Raw genomic sequence first — 19,403 nt, 5'->3', positions numbered from 1 at the left:
ATTGGTGTATCTGGGTCACGAGAGAGGTGTGGCTGGTTGGAGGTCAGAGATATTTCTTCACACCTGACCACTGCTTTGCAGACACCTGGATACATGCAACAGAATATGTTGAAGAGTATACATGAGTATTAGAATGACTGGAGGGGTATTCCTCCTGTATAAATTCATAAATTGACCTTCTTATCATATATCAGTTTCAATAAAATTTTACAGTTCCTCGTGAGGGTCACACAATTCTCTTTCAAATTATTCTTAGGAAATATATATTTTTCTTATTATTGTAAATGGGATTTCATCACATTTTTTAAACTTAATGTTTCTCCATAAAAATTTATTGATTTTGAAGTATTTATCTTGCCACTTTACAAATCCATTCTCTTAATTCTAGTGGTTTTCAATTGATTTCTTTGGATTTTCTAGGTAAACAATATTACATACAAATTTTTTGTTTAAAATATTAAATATTGACAGTGAAACAGAGTAACTTTGCTTTATTAATTTTTGTGGTTGTGCCTTCAGTATTTTACATATTTGTGTATTTAATTTTTTCTTATAACTTGTTCTATAGTTCATGACTTATTTTCATATAACTGCTTCTGTATATTGACAAAATTTATAAATCTTGTTGTAATGGAAAATTTCCCAACCACTAACATTATACTACATATAGTAATAACGGTTTGCAAATAATATATTTGTTAAATGATTATTTAAATAGTGAAAATCCACAACATCCTGGAATGCTCTCTTGCACTGTTATACGAATTAAAACATTACCTTAAACCATCAATCATTAATACATGCAAATAGCTTTACACACACACACAAAATATCATGGTTTTAGGAGTAAATCTGGAAAATAATCTCAGTGACTAGATAGGATGAAAGAGATAAATATGTGATTGGCCATTTCCTACTGTTGAACTTGGCCTTCCAGATGGCTTATTTTGATTCCAAGCCAGTGCTTCTCAGGGTCGGTAGACTAGTTCACCTTCACTTCTCCAAAGAAGGAATGGAAAATTCCCAGGAAGTTGGGAACCAAGCAGAGTTTCCATATGCTGTGTTCTAGTGTCTAAACATGTAATTTGCTTTATTTATTTACTCATTCATTCACTCAGTCAAAATTTATTCATGCTTACTCCAAGTCCACAGGCCGTGCAGCAGAGGCCATAAAAATAAATAAATAAATAAAAGAGACATAGACATAATCCTGCCCTAAGGGAAGTCACAGAATATCAGAGAAGAAAAACCTACCCAAAATGATTATACTATATGGTGAGTGTTAACAGAAAGATGATCTTGAAGAGAATCAAAAAATCTAGATCTAAGTGTGCTAGGGCAAGAAGGGATGAGAGGGAAAGTTTCCTAGGAGAAGTGAGTTTGCTGTGAATTCTGAAGGACTGGTGAGAACTGAACAGACAGACAAGAGGTGGGATGTTCCAGGCAAAGGAGACCAAAATGCATGAGCACGGAGCCATGAAAAGGTTTAAGTGTGTGAGCAGCTGCAGGGATTCAGGGGGGCTGGAGCATAAGATGCTGCAATGTTCATACCAAGGAGATAACTCTAGTAGAGCACACGGCTTTGATATTTCTTCTAAAACTTTAAGAAGAGATATAGGAATGTTTTTTGAATCTTACGTTAAAGCATTAACTAAGTTTGTCATTATAGAACACAGTTTCTCAATCTCAGTCGAGGACATCTGGAATTTGTCAGTGACTGTTTGGTGTACTGTAGAATGTTTAGCAGCATCCCTGGCTGCTAGCCACGAGATGACAGTAGCTGCTTCCAGCTGTGACAACCAATATTGCCTCCAGACATTGCCAAATGGCCCCTGGGGGGCAAAACCATTCCCTGTTGAGAACCACCACAGGTTGAGCATAATAATTTAAATTAATCACACACTTATATATGCCAAATACTGTGGCAAGCTTTTTACATACATTATCTCATTTAATTTTTATAACAATCCTACTATTATTAACCCCATTTTCTAGATGAGGAAATTGAGGTCTACAGAGGTCAAAGAACTTGCCCAGAAAAACACCATGAGTAAGTGACAGAGCTAGGATTCATGACGAAGATTTACGCCACTCACTGCCATCAATAACTGTTTATGACCACAAGCTTGTATAAGGCCTGAATCTTATATATCTTGGCATCACCAGCATTTAGCATACTACAGGGCACATCATGATTTCATTGAGCCTGATTTTCTCTGGCTTGGGCTATCATTTTCAAATTGCTAACACTGGCTATCATTCAACCTTGGCTAATTATTTAACATTTAGAAAGCACCAACCCTGGGCAGACCCCACGGAACCAAACATTTGGGATGTTAAGCTGCAATGTAGAAGCAACTGTTTATTTTAAATGTAACCTGGAAAGAGTAGCAAAATACTTCTGGATCATTTCCTTGATGGATAATGACTGTGCAATGAGCACTATGGATGGATTGTAGGCAACATAATGGCACAGAGACAGCATGATTTCTGAGATCAGAGAGAGCTGGGCCTGCGTGCTAACTTCTTTATAGTTGAATGACACTAGGAAAACTTCTTAAATTCTTTAACACTGTTTCCTCTCCTGCAAATGAGGAACATAAGTAGCCAAGACTTTGCAAAAGGCATGTGGATGTGGCATGAATCGTTTTAGAGAATCAATTTTCAGAACCTTGGCATTCACGTGTACTCTTACCTAAATTGATGTGCCAGAGAAAGCATCTACGGCACCTTTTCACAATTGCCCTTCATTTTTCCAAAGAAATGTGTACGTTTCACCCCTTCTAAATCTTACTAGGATACATTGCCTCAAGTGATAAATCTCCAGCACAATTCAAAATCTTGATATCTGGAAACACTCCTTTAATTAAGGCACAATAAGCTTTTCTTGTCTTTCACATATTTCAGTTTAATATCTTTCAATATTTCTTGACATTGGAAATGGAGTATTTTGGCTCATTTCTGGCATGTTTGGAATGCAGACACATTGTAGGGAGGAGAGCTGTAAGTGAAGGCATTATTCATTTACCACCTTTCCTTTTCAACCCCCTGACCACCATCAAGAAATGTGACTGCTTTAGAAGAGTCCTATGAGGGCAAAGCAAGGAAGAAAATGTCCGTAAGAAATATTGAGAGTGGCAGCAACTTATTTCATCCAGCTGACAAACTCAGCCTCTGCCTCATTTATCAATTGTAGAATTCTAAAGTAATATGCTTGCCACTGGAATGTTTATTAGCTTACTTAGCCTTTTTCCGTCATAAAGTAAGTCTGATTTGGAGGATAGGATTGTGAGAAATACTTATGCAAATAGGTTATATGGTAGATATCTGTCCATAAGTTAAATAAGCTAAATCTACGGCTCCAAGATTTTGATAAGAATATGTTAATGCACATTGTAAGGTAAATAATTTTATCAAAAACTATTGAATTGCTAAAGGTTTATTAAAATTTGTACTGTTTTGATTTTCCCAAACACAATTAGGTGCTTCCAAGTGAAATACAAACAGGTAGTCTTTGGTAAGTCCTAGTAAAGTCTCTTTGGGGGACTTCCCAGAAATTTGAGAAAGTGAACGATGGTAATGATTGGGTAAGAACTCCATTTGCAAGTCTAAAGTTTTCCAGTTCTTCAGTTTCAATAAAATTGAAAAACGACCTAAGGGAATTATCAGCTAATAAATCATTTACAATACTTTTTTGATGATAGATAACTCATTTTATTTTTGGCATGTAACTTAGGAGGAACTCAAAGTATTGAGTAATGTCAATTTAACACAACTCTTTTAAGTCCCATCTACATATTTGTACAGAGAAGGTTTTCAGCACTAAAACCTATAAAAATGAAAAACAGAAATGAAATTGACGCTGTATGCTTTCTTATTCTTAGAGTGAATAATAGAAATCCATGGATACATGAATTAATTAATGATCTGTTTCATTAAGAGATGAATCTCCAATAGTATTTTATGTGTAATAAGTACCACAACATATAGTATGTTTGATCAATTATATACAAATAACAATTGTAATAATAACTCAATCTAATAGCGATTTTGGTCACAGAAAATTCAAAAGTTAATTTCAATTTATATCTACAATTTTTGTAGCAGAGAAGTAGAACTCTGTGATGGATAAAAAGCTTTAGGACGTAAAAAATATGGCATTAGAATAGAATTATGTGGTAGAAGCAGAATGGAAGAGATCTAAGAAAACAAGAAACCACGCAAAGTTTCTGCATTAAAAAAAGGTGCTTGTTCACAAATTGTTACTACTAGAAGCAATCAAATTTGCTACAGTCTTTAGATTTGAGTGGGAGCATTTAAACGTGATATAATAGTTTTATTTTAGATCATCTATACAGTACTATGGCAATACCACCTTTTAAAATCCTAGCGAAAAATTTTAAATGGCTACTTAAAAATCAACAAGGGGTATGTGGGATTTCAATATCTTTTCAGGGGTTACATGAGCAAAAATATTTGAAGACTACTGATTTAGCAGATGTTAAATGTTTCCCCTTTCTCTCCTTTTCATTGTTTTTGGAACGAGTTACTTATAATGGGCCTGGGGAAAAGAAGAATGGAAAAAGGAAGATTTTATTTGATAAGCAGGAATTGGTCATAATCCTTATTTTGACAATTTTAAAATATTGGGTATATTTTTATGAGTATTTCTAAAGAACACAATATACTGACTTTGGGATGCTCCAGTTCAGGATGGAGATTTAGGAGGATCCTGGGCTCACCTCCTCCTATGGACACACGGAATCCACAGCTACGTACGGAACAACTTCCTCTGTAAAAAAACCTAAAACCTGTCTCAGCAAACCCTATGCATCGGGCAAACATCGGAGCAGGTAGGAGAGGCTGAGACAGAATCTCACCATAAACCCCATCCCTGGAGCTGCAACCCACAATCAGGAGGGAACTCAAAACCCAGAGCTTCTCCCTGAGGAGTGAAAGGTTTGAGCCTCCCATCGGGTACCCGAACTTTTAAGACCTGCACTTGAGAGATGAGCCCCCAAAACATCTAGCTTTAAAAATCAATGGGTCTCATGTCCACGAGACCCACAAGACAGTAAGGAACTGAGCTCACGCCTGCCCCAGGGCTCAGTGCAGAGGCAGCCGATCCAGAGGCGCCCACACCTCATGTGGATGAGGCTCATTTGCTAATATTAAAGCATCGGCCTGAGGGGCAGGCATCTAATTTAGCACACATCTAGGGGCCTGCTGCCTGGCAGGCACCATCTTCATACTCTCCTTCTGCCCTCCTCTACCCATCAGGGGCCATCTCTTTTTTTAATGCTAGGCTAGGCCACCCCCCAACCCCCCACCTCCCCACCCCCTCACAGGACAATAACCAACAGAGAAAGAGTCCTTAAAAGGCTACCACCCCAGGGCACAGCAAGAAGCAACAGACCCAGGAGCTCCGTCTTCTGTGAAGGAGGCCTATTAGTGTATCATCATGCTGCAGTTGGAGGGCAGGCTTCTGATTACACACACATCTAAGTACTAACTGTAATCCTTTCCAGAGAACTCCGAGGGTGGGCAAGCCACACTCCAGAGCGACAGTATCTCCGGGAGGGGAGCTTTCACATACACCTGGTGCCCCAGTTTGTGCGGCTGCTGCCCAGAGGATGCCCTTGATTGCCTGCTTCGGGGTGGGGGGGCTGGTGTTCTTGGGCCCCCTGGGAATGTAACAATCAGAGAGACAGTTCTTGGCAGGCAACCACCTCCAGGGCATTGTACAGACAGCAGACTGAAACACATCCCCGGTCTTTCCGTGAAAGAGGCCTATTTGCTTCTCCTGGAGCTTCAGCCTGAGGGCCAGGCTTCAGGTTTGGCACACAACACGGGTCTACGGAGGTGCTGTCAGCAGATGGAGGCAGGTGGATGCCATCTTTGTGCTCTCTCTCTGCCTTGCTACAGCTCGCCAATATCTCCCAGAAAGGAGCTTATACACTCATCTGGAGCGTCCCCTTTCACGACTCCCGCCCAGAGGACACTTCCAGGTTGCCTGGCTCTGGTGGCCAGTGGGACTTACACTTGGGGTCCCACAAGACTGTATAAATTTGCACACTTTAAAAGCTGCTGCCTGAGGGTCTGGCTCCCAATCAGCCTGAATCTCGGTGCTGACTGAGATCCTCCCCTTTGGGACACTGACAAGTCTCGGCACACCCTTACCTAACGGGAGCCATTAAAATAAAATAAGCTACTTAAACAATCACAAAGGTTTGGGAGACACCCAAGAGCTAGGGCAGGGTTGAACGATAAGGTTCATCTCGTACATGCAGCCACTCCTTCAAGACTGGGAGAGCTGGCTGTTTTATCCAATGCATAGAAACCAACATAGAGTCAAGCAAAATGAAGAAACAAAGGAATATGTTCCAAATGAAAAAATTTGATAAAAACCTCAGAAAAAAACCTTAATGAAATGGAGATAAGTAATTTACGTGATAAAGAGTTCAATGTAATGGTCCTAAAGATGTTCACAGAACTCGGGAGAAGAATGGAGGAGCACAGTGAGAACTTCAACAAAGAGATAGAAAACATAAGAACGTTCCAAACAAGTCACAGAGCTGAAGAATACAATAACTGAACTGAAAAATACAATACACTGACTCTGAAGTGTGATGATGTTTCAACCCTAACCATGCATTTTCGAAAACTTACAAAATCATGACAGACTGGAAAACACACTATCAAGACTGAATACCTACCTTATTCCGTGGAAAACTGAACATACTAGCCTCGTCTAGGCAGCAGTAACCCATCCTCCTTCTTACATTGATGAGAACCAGTGTCAACATGCTAGCAATATTCCCTCATAAAAAGCAAATAGGAATACATTGTACAAATTCCTTACACCTTACAAGGCACCGCTGGGGATGTTTCTGGGAAAAAAAAGCTCTGCTCAGAGAACAAGATTTCCAAATGTTTTGGTTTCCATTCAAGAATTTCTAGAGCTCTCTGTCCTTTCTCTTTCCAAAGAAATGATATAATATTTAGACAGGAAAATGTGTGTAAGTGCAGGGTGGGGGTGGGGATTTGAGTGCATATATTTACATGTATAATAAGATATTCCCACATAAGGATTTCGGTGTATCTATTTCTATAGTGTATCCTCCTTTTATGAAAAATAATAGAACCAGGGCCTTCACACATTATCCAGCCCTCAGCCTTGGCCCCCATCGAGCTACAATTTTCAATCTGCTAATCATTCCAAATTTACTGAAATGGAGTCAATCTCCGCAAAGGAGCAGTGTCCTCAAGATGCCTATTGTGTCCATACTCTGCATCTCTCAAATCCCTTCAGGGGAAATTCAGAACAGCTGCACTGCTTGGATTTACAACAGGAGTTCACTGGCTATTCACAACTCATTTGATGATCTCACCATCTAACAATGACTAATCTAGTAAACCAACTGTACACTGTATTTGCTTTATTGTTGACAAAGTCTAACCAAATGTAAATATTTTGCATTCATATAAATTAAATATATTCTTAAAAACTTCTTACCATGTATCTTTGTGCTAGGGACCCTGTGGTGTCCAAGGCAGACAGGGAAACCTTGCAATTGCCTACGATTTCAGTATTGAGTTCCTGTATATTTAAGAGTCTGGTATTCAAGTCGACCTCTAACCTACATCCTTTTCCTTGAGCACTTACTACGGCTTCTGAAGGCTAGCAGTGGGGATACAGAATGAATTAGAAAGTCATTGCCTGTTACAATCACTAGTCGCATGAAGTAGGAACAAAGACAATAGTTGGGTCTGGTGGGAAAGGAAGCCAGAAGAAGAATGAAGAAAGTTCTGAGGAATGAAATAGCGTGGTATTTGGGGGAAACTCTAACTAGTTCCAGCTTTTAGCTCAAAGGAAGAGAGGTCAAATCATGCAAAGCCTTTATACTATGCTAACGAGCTCGAAGTTTATTCTATGAATGAGTCATAATTTAAAAACATTAAGCAGATTTGTATTTTATATAACTCATTTTCTTCTTTTCCTTCCTAGTATTAGGTTGAACCAAATGAAGCTGCTCTTTTGTGGGTAGAAAATGATCAAATATTGATGACCTCATAAGGGTCAAACTAATACTTAACAAAATTTTAAATTATATTTTTGTGTGTTTATTTGTTAAATGTCTATCTCTATGGCTAGACTGTAGACTCTGGAGCCAGACAACTTAGATTCATATCCCAGCTCTACTAGCTGTGTGACCCAGGAAAAGACATTGAACCTCTCAGAGTTTTAGTTTTCTCGTCTCTAAAATGCAACTATACTCCCCAGAGTTATTATGAACATTAAAAGAGTAAATATATATCAATACTTGGAAAAAGTGCCTGGCATATAGTAAATGATATTTAAATATTATCTATTATTATTATTATTACCAGTTATTGCTGTCATCATCATAGTTGCCACTGTCCAAATGCCTACATCAAAGATGAAGGATGAAGAAAATAATACTAGAGCTAAAAATGGAAGCAACACCTTCTTTTCACTAGACTCCACAGTTTTGCAGTACAGTTCCCTTAGCTGAAGTTCAATAACTAATCCTAGAAGAACATTTTCTCAGCCCTTCAAACCACATCATATAGTGTTAAAATCCCACACCTGAATTTCTGAATCATACGGAATATTTACAGTAAATGAAACTGAGTTATGTAAGTTTAAAAAAAAAAAAAAACACAAATATCATAGGTCTTTTATAAAGCACTGACTTTCAACCAAAAAAATATCGATACGCAAGTATTCCTGGCCTTTCTCCATTTTTGGTTCCTCAAAGAGTGATGTAGAACGAAGAGGAAGGAACACGAAGGACAAGAGGTTTGAGCTAGTGCTTGGAAGGTGCGTGTGTGCGTGTGTGTGCGTGTATGTGTGTGTGTGTAGGGGGAATTTGAAAAGATAAGTGCAGAAGAGTTCTGATTTCTAAGGGGAAGGATGATGAGAAAAGGGAGATTTTAAGAATTTCTGTGGTCTACATATCTCCATTTTGTAGTTAGAGAACATCAAACAAACAACTGGTACTATTTTGAAATTTATTTTGGTGGCTGAACTGGATTTCTTTCACTGCAATGCCTCTCTTAGACTGGACCACTCAAGTATTACAATTGTGTTTCAAATTCTCTTTTCCTAGCAAATTTTTTAGTGAATTTAACTTCTGTCAAACACGGTTTCTGGGTTCAGTGCCATTATACAAGTGAAAGAGACACGCACGAACAAAGCATCATCCTACTTTGGGTTATCTATTTACTATATGGTCCTCACTTCTGTAAGACCTATTAGCACACACTCTCCAAGATCACCAGCTAAGAGTACTGATTATTTTGAAACCAATTCAAAGACATTTTGAGCCAAGGGAAATTAAAAATCTGTTCAAACATATTAAATAATGTCTTATAAAACTGAACTCTTTGACAAAGTATTACTTGTTAGTAATCTCTAACGAATATCTTCAGGCTTGCATTCAAGTTAAGATGTAAATAATATGGAACCAATCACAATTATTAAAATGTTTTTGTGCATCAGGGTCTCGTCCATGAAGCAGCTGCTTACTGTGACAGTGGTGCTCAGGCCATTTCGAGCGAAGCCACTGCCTTGGATAGGGCTTTGGGAGGTCATTGTTTGAAGACCCATGCAACCCAGACTGCCAATCACTCAGACAACGAGGGAAAAAGAGAAGGAGATCACAGTAACATTGGGTTATCAGGTTTCTTTGAAGTCTCATGGTCACCATTCGAGACAATCCAGTAAAAAGAAAGGACCCCACGGGCCAGCCTGGTGACGTAGTCATTAAGTTTGCGCACTCCGCTTTGGCAGCCCAGGGTTGGCCGGTTCGGATCCCGGGCGCGGACCTACACACCAATCATCTGGCCATGCTGTGGTGGTGCCCAACATATAGAATGGAGGAAGACTGGCACAGATGTTGGCTCAGGGACAGTCTTCCTCACTAAAAAAAAACAGGACCCTGGACTCCACGTTGAGAGACCTTGATTCTGCTTTAGCTCTGCCACAAATTTCCTATACCACCACAGGATGGAGTTTCTTCATCTCCGAAGTGAACGGTGAGAAAAGCCCTTACAAATTAACAAATATAATCTGCCTCAGCATAAAACTTTTCCCTCATCAAGGTGAACAACCTCTCCATTCTTCAGCATCCAATGGCATGTTATCCCACTGCCTTCTCTCCTCAGTATTCTCGATTTTCATTGGATACTCACCAGGTTAACACCGTATTCCACCTTTAGTAGGTGTAAGGCTCTTGACGGTATTCACCTGCATGCACAGATCTTCCTTCTCCTCCCTATAGCACAGTGTTTCAGGGTAGAGCCACCAGTCTAGCCCAGAACAGTGAAGTTTATGAAAGACATGGGTGTCACTTGTCTTCAAGTATCTCATACTTGAGGTAATTATTTTAATATTCATTCATTAACTTTCTCACAATAATATTTATATTGTCCCACAATAACTATTAATAATAAAAGCTACCACTGGTTGAGAATTGATGTGCCAGATACTATCCTAAACACTCTAAGCATAGTCTCTCAATTAACCCAACCATATAAATATGTACATATGTATATATGTAATATATATGTGTAATATGATACTTATATACACACGTATCTATATATTTCTATATACACAGATACACATATATACATATGTGTGTATATAAACATATATATATAACTATATATATATAACTATACCATTATTAAGCCCATTTTACAGATGAAACTGAGAATCAGAAGAAATTAATTATCCAAAGACATATAGTTTGTAATTGGCGGAAGCTGAATTCGAGCCAGACCTGTCTGTGTTTTCAAATACTTTGAGCACAGTTCAGTGTCTGTGGTTTCTGAAAAGCAACATATACAAGAAGCTATTTTCAAAAATGCAAAATAAGTGGTGTGATATCTTAGAAATAACATAGGACTTAGAGAAACGTGTCCTGGGTCCCTTTCCGGGTCCTGCTGATGGCTGGATACGCCTTCTTGAGCAAAATATTCATCTTTCCCTGAGACCTCAATTTCCTCTTGTAGAATGAAGGGTTTAGAGCAGATAATCTCTAAGGTTTCCTTTGGCTCTAAAGAGAAACGATTTGCTTCTGAAAGGTATTGTTTCTACAATGAGGATAAATACTTAGAATTCCAACTACTCACAATAAAAGGTAACATCCTCTCCCGGAGGAATAAAATAACTATCATGTCGTCATCCTTCAGATATTAGTTTAGACAGTCCAGTCTTAGTCTAGCCTTCCCTGGAGTCCCTTCTTCACATCACAGGCCTTTTTATTTAACAGCACACATCGCAGTTTGCAATTACAAATTGATGTGTGTGGTTAGATTGTAAGTTCCAAGAAGGTAGGTACCATGTCTGTCTGCTCACCACTGAATCCCTGCCTGGTGCCAGGGCTTGGCATGGAGAAGGTGCTTAATAACATTTGTCAACTAAATGGATTTTAAAAGGAGCTCATGGCTTCCAGGTTTTCAGTACTGGATGATTTAGAGCTAATAATTCTTTCTGCCTTTCCGAAAGATAAGAGTCTGGTAATGAGTCTTTCATGCCATAGGAAGGATATAATTTATTTATTTTCTCTTAGCTCCTAGCATGCAGGAGAAGCCAATGATGAGCACTGCCCCCTGAAACTATACAAAGTATATCTTAGAGTTCCAATACCATTTTTCCTAATCCTTTAGAGACAAATACTGAAGATGATGATACCAACATTGATATCGATGAACTCTATATAATTTAAATCTTGCCTGTCAGGAGGTATTAAGCTGAGGCTTACTAATTTAAGAGAAGGGATGGATAAACGAAACCTCTGCTTGGTGTTCTTGGCTAGAACCAGCAGTGAAAGTGCTGCTGTCCCCTCTACTGAGGCCCTACTGATGGGCCCACCCAACCTCATGCATGTTACTGACTACTGTGCCTTTCAGTCTGGAATGTACGACTGGGAGGAGCCACAGCTACTTGGGTAACTGGGGGCAGTGGGTTTGTGAACTGCACCCCCTCTCTTCCTGCAGTGTATCCCCTGGGATGCAAGATTATAGTGCCATGGAGCAATGGGGGCTGCAGCACAGTGTGGCTGAGGCTGCCGGGCAGCCACACGGCCGTGGCTTGTTGGCAGGGAGCAGTTCAGTCTAGGACCACGTGGAAAGCAGACATGCTGACTACAGCACGGAGCAAAGAAAATGAGAGCTTCTGCCTGTATTTGGTGGGCTAGGATGGGAGGAGGAGAGGAGGGGGCTTTGGGGAGAGTGCCAAGCTGGGCTGTAGATGAAAGTGTGGGAAGATTCAAGGGGAGGCATTTTGCCAACTCAGACGCAGTTAGGCTGATTTTTTCCCCCTTTCTTCTGCTTAAATGAGAAATCCTGCTGGGTGGAGTGGGAGCAGGGCCAAGAAAGGAGTGATTCTGCTGGGTGAGCATGGATGGTCGGACCCAGGAAGGATGTGTCTGCCAGCTGGGATCAGAGCCAGGGGAGAGGAAAAATTAAGGGAGGGAAGATGAGGGGCAACAGGAATAAAAGAGAGGAAATGTCCTACAAGGAGAAGGTGAGAAAAAGGAGAGAGAAAGCAGGTCAGGCAGATGAGGAGAGCCTTGTTTCTGCCTTACAGAACAGGCCAACCTACTTTCCAAACGTCAGAATAAAATAATGTTCACATGAAACAAGCAAGGAAAGACCACATGGTGCAGTATAAAGGAAACCTACTGCTCCTAAATTTTCCTGGTGGGTGTTAATTTCCACGGGAATACATTTTTCCCAAACAGCAAATCCTGGAAAAGCTGTAAGTTATAAAAAACGTGTTGCGCTCTAAGTAAAACAGAACAAACAAAATGCTGTCACAGAAAAACCACATACTACTTCCAAATATTAGATATTGCCTAAAATACAAGGTAGAACACAAGAATCCTAAATTGCTCTTCTCGCCTCTCTAATAAAATGTTAAAAATATAAAGATTCTCTTGTAAGGAAACCTAGAGGAGGAAAAGTTATAAATGTTAACGAAGTGAATTCCACTTTGAAGTGATGTCGCTTTTAGAGCTTTTTGATGTTCCTTTGCGGAGTCTTGTGAAGAGCTAAAAGACCATCGAATGAACGCTGCATTTTTTGTGACAATCCTACAAGTTACATGTGGCCTGAGGACCAGAATCTGATTGGCTTCAATCCGCAACATAGAGTGAGGCACCTTTTGGCTTAAGTGCGTAGAGGACAGATTTGGCTATTGATTGATGACAAATAAGAGACCCCCAAATCCTCCTCCTTCCAGTTCTGAACTTAGGCTTCAAGAGGACTTTCAAGCTTCCATTCTTTCTCTCGGAACTCTGTCACCACCACCTGCACAAGCCTGGACTAGCCTGACGGCATATGAGAAGCCACATAAAGCACAGCCTGGTAGTCCCAGACAAAGCCATTCTAGACCAGACTCCAGCCAGCTAACCCTCAAACAGGTAAGAGAACCCAGCTAGATCAGCGGGGCAGCCTACCCAAGTCACAGCTAATGACAAATGCATGAGATGGCAGAGCTGAGACCAAAACGGCTGCCCAGCTGACTCAAGAGCAATAGACACTTATTGTTTTAAGCCGTTGAGTTTTGGGACCGTTTATTACACAGCAATAGATAACCGACACAGTTACACACAAACTGGAGACTTACCTGTGCACTCATACTGTAGACCTTTCCCATAATACCCCTTTTCACAGATGCACTCAAATTGACCTGTGTGTGTCCCGCATTTGCAGCTTGCCATTCGGTCACAGCAGTCTTTGCCGGCTTCACACAGATACGAGCAATGGGACATATCCTCTTGAATAAAACTCCCAGAAGGCAGATCTACCAAGAACGTTTGACAGAGGGTCATAACAAATGAATTAACGGTTGAATGTTACCATCTCTAGTTACCAAAATTGAAGTGCAAGCTGGGGAAAATATCTTCTCACATCCGTCTAATTCCCAGCTGTTTCCAACTCCCACCCAAACATGAATGCCTGTTATTTACACTACCACAGACTGGGAATTTGCTTCAGCCAGTTATCTCAGTCTGGGCCCTCATCATGAGTTCTCGAGGCCACGCAGGGTCAGGCAGATATTAAGCACTTCAGCGAGGAATCTCCAGATGCAGCAGGAAGTAACACAGTCGGTTCTATGGGTCACTCCTTGGCTTCTGCACCAGACGTGTTCCACTGCCTCAGAATGAGGTCAGGCAGCAGTAACCAGATTTCCAAAATCCTTGTTCAAATAAATAAATAAAACTACAATCCCAAATGCTGCATCAGGGTGTTGATAGTGAGCTACTGACTAAAGAATAAATGCCATCACTTCTATGGTGATTTGATTAAAGACAAATAACAGCACCACACAAGTTGAATGATAGAACTAGAATCTGGTTTATCTCCCAATTCTAAGTAAATTATCATATTTTATGTAAATGGAGATCATAGTGATGACTTGAGCCATGCCCTGAAGTGAGGCATGCTGGGAATTCAACAACTTAGGCAGAGCTTGTCAGAAAGTGACTTCACAGGGCAGCGGAAGAGTGAATATGATGATCTAGAATGGATGGCCTAGAATCAGGCAAACAATAATTTCCATTTACTCTGCTGAAGAAATTCAAAAGTCTTAGTTCAAATTCCAGTGCTAAGTCCATGGTGCTAGGCCCAGATATAGTAATGGGCTCCTAATAGGAACTCAAATGGGTGAGTTTCAGCAAGACACATGGACTGCAACTGAATACCTGGAAAGGAGACTGGTGATGGCCTCAACTATGGAACATCTGTCTCTATGCATTAGGACTGAACAACAGATATGGGCAAAGTAAAGGGAAGACTCTGCCCCAAGGGAAAGAGACCAATACAACCAGGTACCCTATTAATGCTTCATCTAATAGACTGTGGTGTGGGTAAAAGGTCTGCAACATGGCACTTAGCTCTGAGACAATTGGGCCACAGGTTTATCTGGCAGTAGACTAACTTAGGGAGTCAGAAAAACCTCGCTATCAAGACTAGTTTGGCATTCAGACCAGACTGGCATTCAGGTCTGGGAGAGAGAAAGTAAATGAGTTACATATGGAGAAAGCCATTATTGCATAACCTACGTCTACTGAGGATGACCAGAACATGAACAGTCTTGAGATCAAAAGTGGATCCATCCAAATTGAAAGTAGCTTCAGAGAATATAGAGGCAGGGGAAATAAGGCTTATTTCCTTTGACCTGATCATATCTTTTCAGTAAAAACATGGTCTTTCCCTACCAAATCTAGAAACTCAATCAGAGTATTATACATTCTAGATATTAGTTTATTGTAATAAAAGTGATGTCTTCCAAAACCCTGTTGGAACCCAAATCCATTCCTTGAAGGCTCTGTCCCACCCAGTTTCTGGGTCAACTCGCATTAGGGCAGAAGGCCCCAATCCTACAAGACAGAGGGATGGTAGGACTGGAAATGAGTCCTCTACAGCACAGATAATAAGACCCATAATTTCATAACCCCATCTAGTAACACAGCCACCCTGTCTTCTGACTTAACATATCACTCTCCCCTGAGAAAAGAAGACACAAAGGAAGCCCCAGTTACTGAACTTCCGCCATGTGCCAAACACTATACTTGGTGAAATTTAAATATTTTATTTAATCCTCCTGACAAAACTATATGGTACATATTATAATATCTCCATTTTGAAAGTAGAGAAAACTGAAATTCATAGATATTAGATAAATTGCCTAAGATAATACTAATAATGGACAGTTATTGGAGGCTTAGTATAATAAGCCCTCAGTAACTTTTCTCATCACTTTATATTAACCCATTTAACCCTTGTAACAATCCTACAAATAGCTACTATTCTTGTACCCTATTCTATTAACAAGAAACCTAAAAAGTGCAAAAGTTAAATAATTTGCCAAAAGCCATTCAGCTAGTAGGGGACTAACTGGGATTTTTTGCTATATCCATAGCTAGCCTAAGATCCTGCTCTAAACTCTTCTCTTGGAACTACAGTAGGGCTGACCCACTTATTAGGAACATCACTACTTGCTAGGAAATCTTGTGTTGCCATAATTTTCCCATCAGACTGAATCTTTCACATGGATACCTGCAAAGATCAAGCTTAATTTGCTACGTGGCTTTGGTCTGAGGCCAGATCCCCTGACACCTCCTCCCAGTCTGCACTTTCTCTCCTGGCTCACCAAGACGCAGGACCACATTACGCCTAGAAGTTCATCAGACTTAAATCAAATCATACAATTAAACATCCTTGTAATTGGTATACAAAGAACTCTAATGATGGATTTACTGATTTTATTCCCTCTTGGGGTCACTGCTCTTTAGCTTATACATAAGCCTATCTATCTTCAAATTATAAAGTCAAGCAGTATGTGTTAAGTATTTATTGTCCTTATATCCTTATGTGTATTTCTGGAAACATTCTGGTGAGATTCACTATGCATGTCTCTGAATGTTTACTTGATCTTTCCAGACAACGGTAAATGAGATCTAAGTCAAGGCTTCCCACTCTGTGTGTGGCCTCAAAACACACCTAAATTCATTCCATTGATTCTAATCTTCCAGGTGGGAGCATATGGATATTTTAGTGAAAATATAGCACAGCTGTTAAAAAAAAACAAAAACAAATACTTTTCTTGCAAGGTGAAAATGTCATCTCTATTTATGAAGTTCCACACATCTCCTAATACACAAAGGACACAGGGGCATCCCGCTCAGTGAAGACCTCATAGAGTTTGGTACTACCCTCCAGTGAGTTCCAAGCAGTAAGCGAGAAGGAAACCCCATTTAAAGGCACCATGTTATGCCATTAGGTTTCCATTACCTTCATGCAATGCCCGGCGAGCTAAAGCCTCAAATTCTTCAAAACTGTGGAGCAAGTAGCAGTGTTCCTCCTTTGGGGTGGAAGCCATGTCATTCAGTTCTCGAATGTTTCCTTGCCATATGCCAAAAGTGAAGATCTCCACTCCAAAATCTCGCAGCGATGCTGCAATGGGTCTAGGATCTCCCCCGTTGGAATATCCATCAGTAATGAGAAATATAACTTTTGTTGAGTTTTCTCTAGAATGACGAAGAATTTGCTGTAATGAAATAGGGAAAGTTAGTATGAGTTTGTATTGTGTTGGCCTACTATGTGCTTCCTTTCTTATGTAAGGTAATATTTGTGAAGATCATTAGCATTTCACAAGAGTGAGGAATGGAACCCTGATCAGTGAGAGTAAAACAGAAACAGGCAGACTAGACCCACAATGGTCTTCTCACAGAACCACAATAATCCTCAAAAGCATTTAAAACCTATCATTATCATCATCATCATCACCACCATCATCGCTAAGGAAGCGCAACAAATGTTTATGGAATGAATTTTTATTAACATTATCAGTTATTGTTAAACTACTTTTCATTGATTTTCAGGCTCAAAATATGAACCAAATCTGAGTCCTTTGTATCTACTTCTAAGCATATCTATCTAGCTATCTACCCACCTACCTACCTAGCAGAACCACCTCACGATCATCTGCTAAAAGCCTAACTAGAAGAAAATTTAACAGAATATATCTTTTCCAGAGCTAATAATGGCTCACTTGCTTCCTATATTTGTTTTTCCACTGCTCCTTCAAAATTGTAGAATTGATTCAACACTTCATTTTTTTTTTTGGACCACCCAGTATTAGCACAAAATCAGCTGGTTTGGTGGTGTCCTATCTTCATGAGAAAATACTGATTCACTCAGCCTAACACTTGGGCTTTATTATTTCAGGAAAAGTTATGCTTTATAATCTTATATGCTATTCCTTCTTTATAGATAGAAGGGAAAAAACGAAACCTTTTTCAAAAGGCATCTATTTAGTGCCATTGATACTTTGTAACATCAAACTGTAAAAGGCACAAGAAATCTGGTGGTGAGTCAGGCTTCTAATTAAGTTTGTTGTTGTTGTTTTTCATTACAAATGGGTAGGAAAGGTAATGAAGCACCAGGATTTATTTTCTGGCTAGTTCTTAGAAGGAATTCAATGTTTGTTAGGCAATAATTCAAGAAACACTACATTCAGAAGATAGTCAGGAAGGGCAACAATTGTATCTTATGTTCTGTTAAAGTTAAAAGGAGATATTATGATTTAAAAAATAACTTTGCTTCAATTCACCTTAGGGGACAGACTCAGCTATAAAATCCAGATTCTCTCAGATTATAAGATTCACATCTACAGAAAGCATTCTTCATCAATATAAAATCAATAGGTATTTATTCTAATTCAATAATTCTTACCAAATTTTTTTAGTGTTTGTGAGCTGTTAAACTTGAATTTAAAGACAATTAAACTGAAAATGACTGGAGAACATCTGGAAAGCCAGCAAACCGAGAAAAGGTATTCAAAGACTTCAGCCCACTCCTTCTCAAAAACCAAGTGAAATAAAGGAAAATAAATAGTGCAGATGGGACCATACCAAAGACAGGCACAGAGGGCAGGTATGTGTGGTAGAATAGTATGTGAGATATTAACAGAGACGTTCCCCAAATACACATATCGAGGGGCCCAATCAATAGTCTCAAAATTCTTGGTGATTTTTTTCCCCCATATTTTCAAATTTATTGTCATAAACTAATCGTAATAAGATCTCTGTTTACTGTCTGCATCAAAATTTGTGGCTCTTAAAGTGTAAAAAGCTGCCCTCTTAATGAATGACAGGAAGATTTAGATGAATACTTGGTAAGTGTGAGATATTTCCTTACTCCAGATAAGAAAAGAACCTCTGAGGAGAGGAAGAGAAAGAACTAGAGGAGAACAAGAGATTCTAGATGTTTCTGTGAGGCAGTGTACTCTACACCAATCCCTCCACACCCCCAACTCAGTCATAGAAGAGATGATTTAAGTATAGGGATCTATGGGTCCTCTTTCCACTTGGATATTTGAGATAGTGGCAAGTCCCACAGAAGTGCCCTTGGTCACAATGACACGGGACAATAGAGTAAAACTATGTGGAATGTTAAAGGAGAGTGGACCTGATGAGACTTCTGTATTTCTGGAAATGCTTAGGAAAGAGAGAGTTGGTGCAATATTGACTCCTGAAGGAGTTTAGCAATATTAAGTATGTGGCAGTAGATGACATCATGGACCGTGTGAGCCAAAAGCCAGACAGAGATGTGTCTCTCTCAGGCAATATCTATAAGAAGAAATCCTGGAAGCCCAGGAGATAGCTACACCAAGGCTGAGAAAGCTGACAAACCTACGTGCAGATAACCAACGATGATCATCATGACCACTGATGAGACAACTGAGACTATTCCAGAGGATGAAAGTGCAGGGCGAGTCAGAGCGGAGAGGTGGGCATCTCCCCCCTTGCTGGAGCTTTGCAGCCCCAAAGCTTAGACTCAACTATAGGGAGGAAGGGAAG

At 39.7% G+C, this 19,403-nt stretch overlaps 1 protein-coding gene across 2 annotated transcripts in view; it reads right to left on the bottom strand.

Annotated features, from left to right (window-relative positions):
• Positions 1–19,403, bottom strand: part of SVEP1 (sushi, von Willebrand factor type A, EGF and pentraxin domain containing 1) — a 178,125-nt gene that overhangs the window by 131,345 nt on the left and 27,377 nt on the right. For both annotated transcript variants that reach the window (XM_087419320.1, XM_087419319.1), the window contains exons 2-3: positions 16,834–17,089; positions 13,664–13,840 (exon numbers count right to left, since the gene is read on the bottom strand). In XM_087419320.1, the coding sequence (XP_087275446.1) occupies positions 13,664–13,840; positions 16,834–17,089 (433 nt within the window). The remainder of the gene's footprint in view (positions 1–13,663; positions 13,841–16,833; positions 17,090–19,403) is intronic.

This window comes from Ceratotherium simum, chromosome 29 (genome assembly GCF_057802395.1).
Source record: "Ceratotherium simum simum isolate JZ-2026a chromosome 29, ASM5780239v1, whole genome shotgun sequence".
NCBI classification, from domain to species: Eukaryota; Metazoa; Chordata; class Mammalia; order Perissodactyla; family Rhinocerotidae; genus Ceratotherium; species Ceratotherium simum.
The sequence above is the reverse complement of the archived record's forward strand: the minus strand, read 5'-3'. Positions and strand labels throughout refer to the sequence as shown.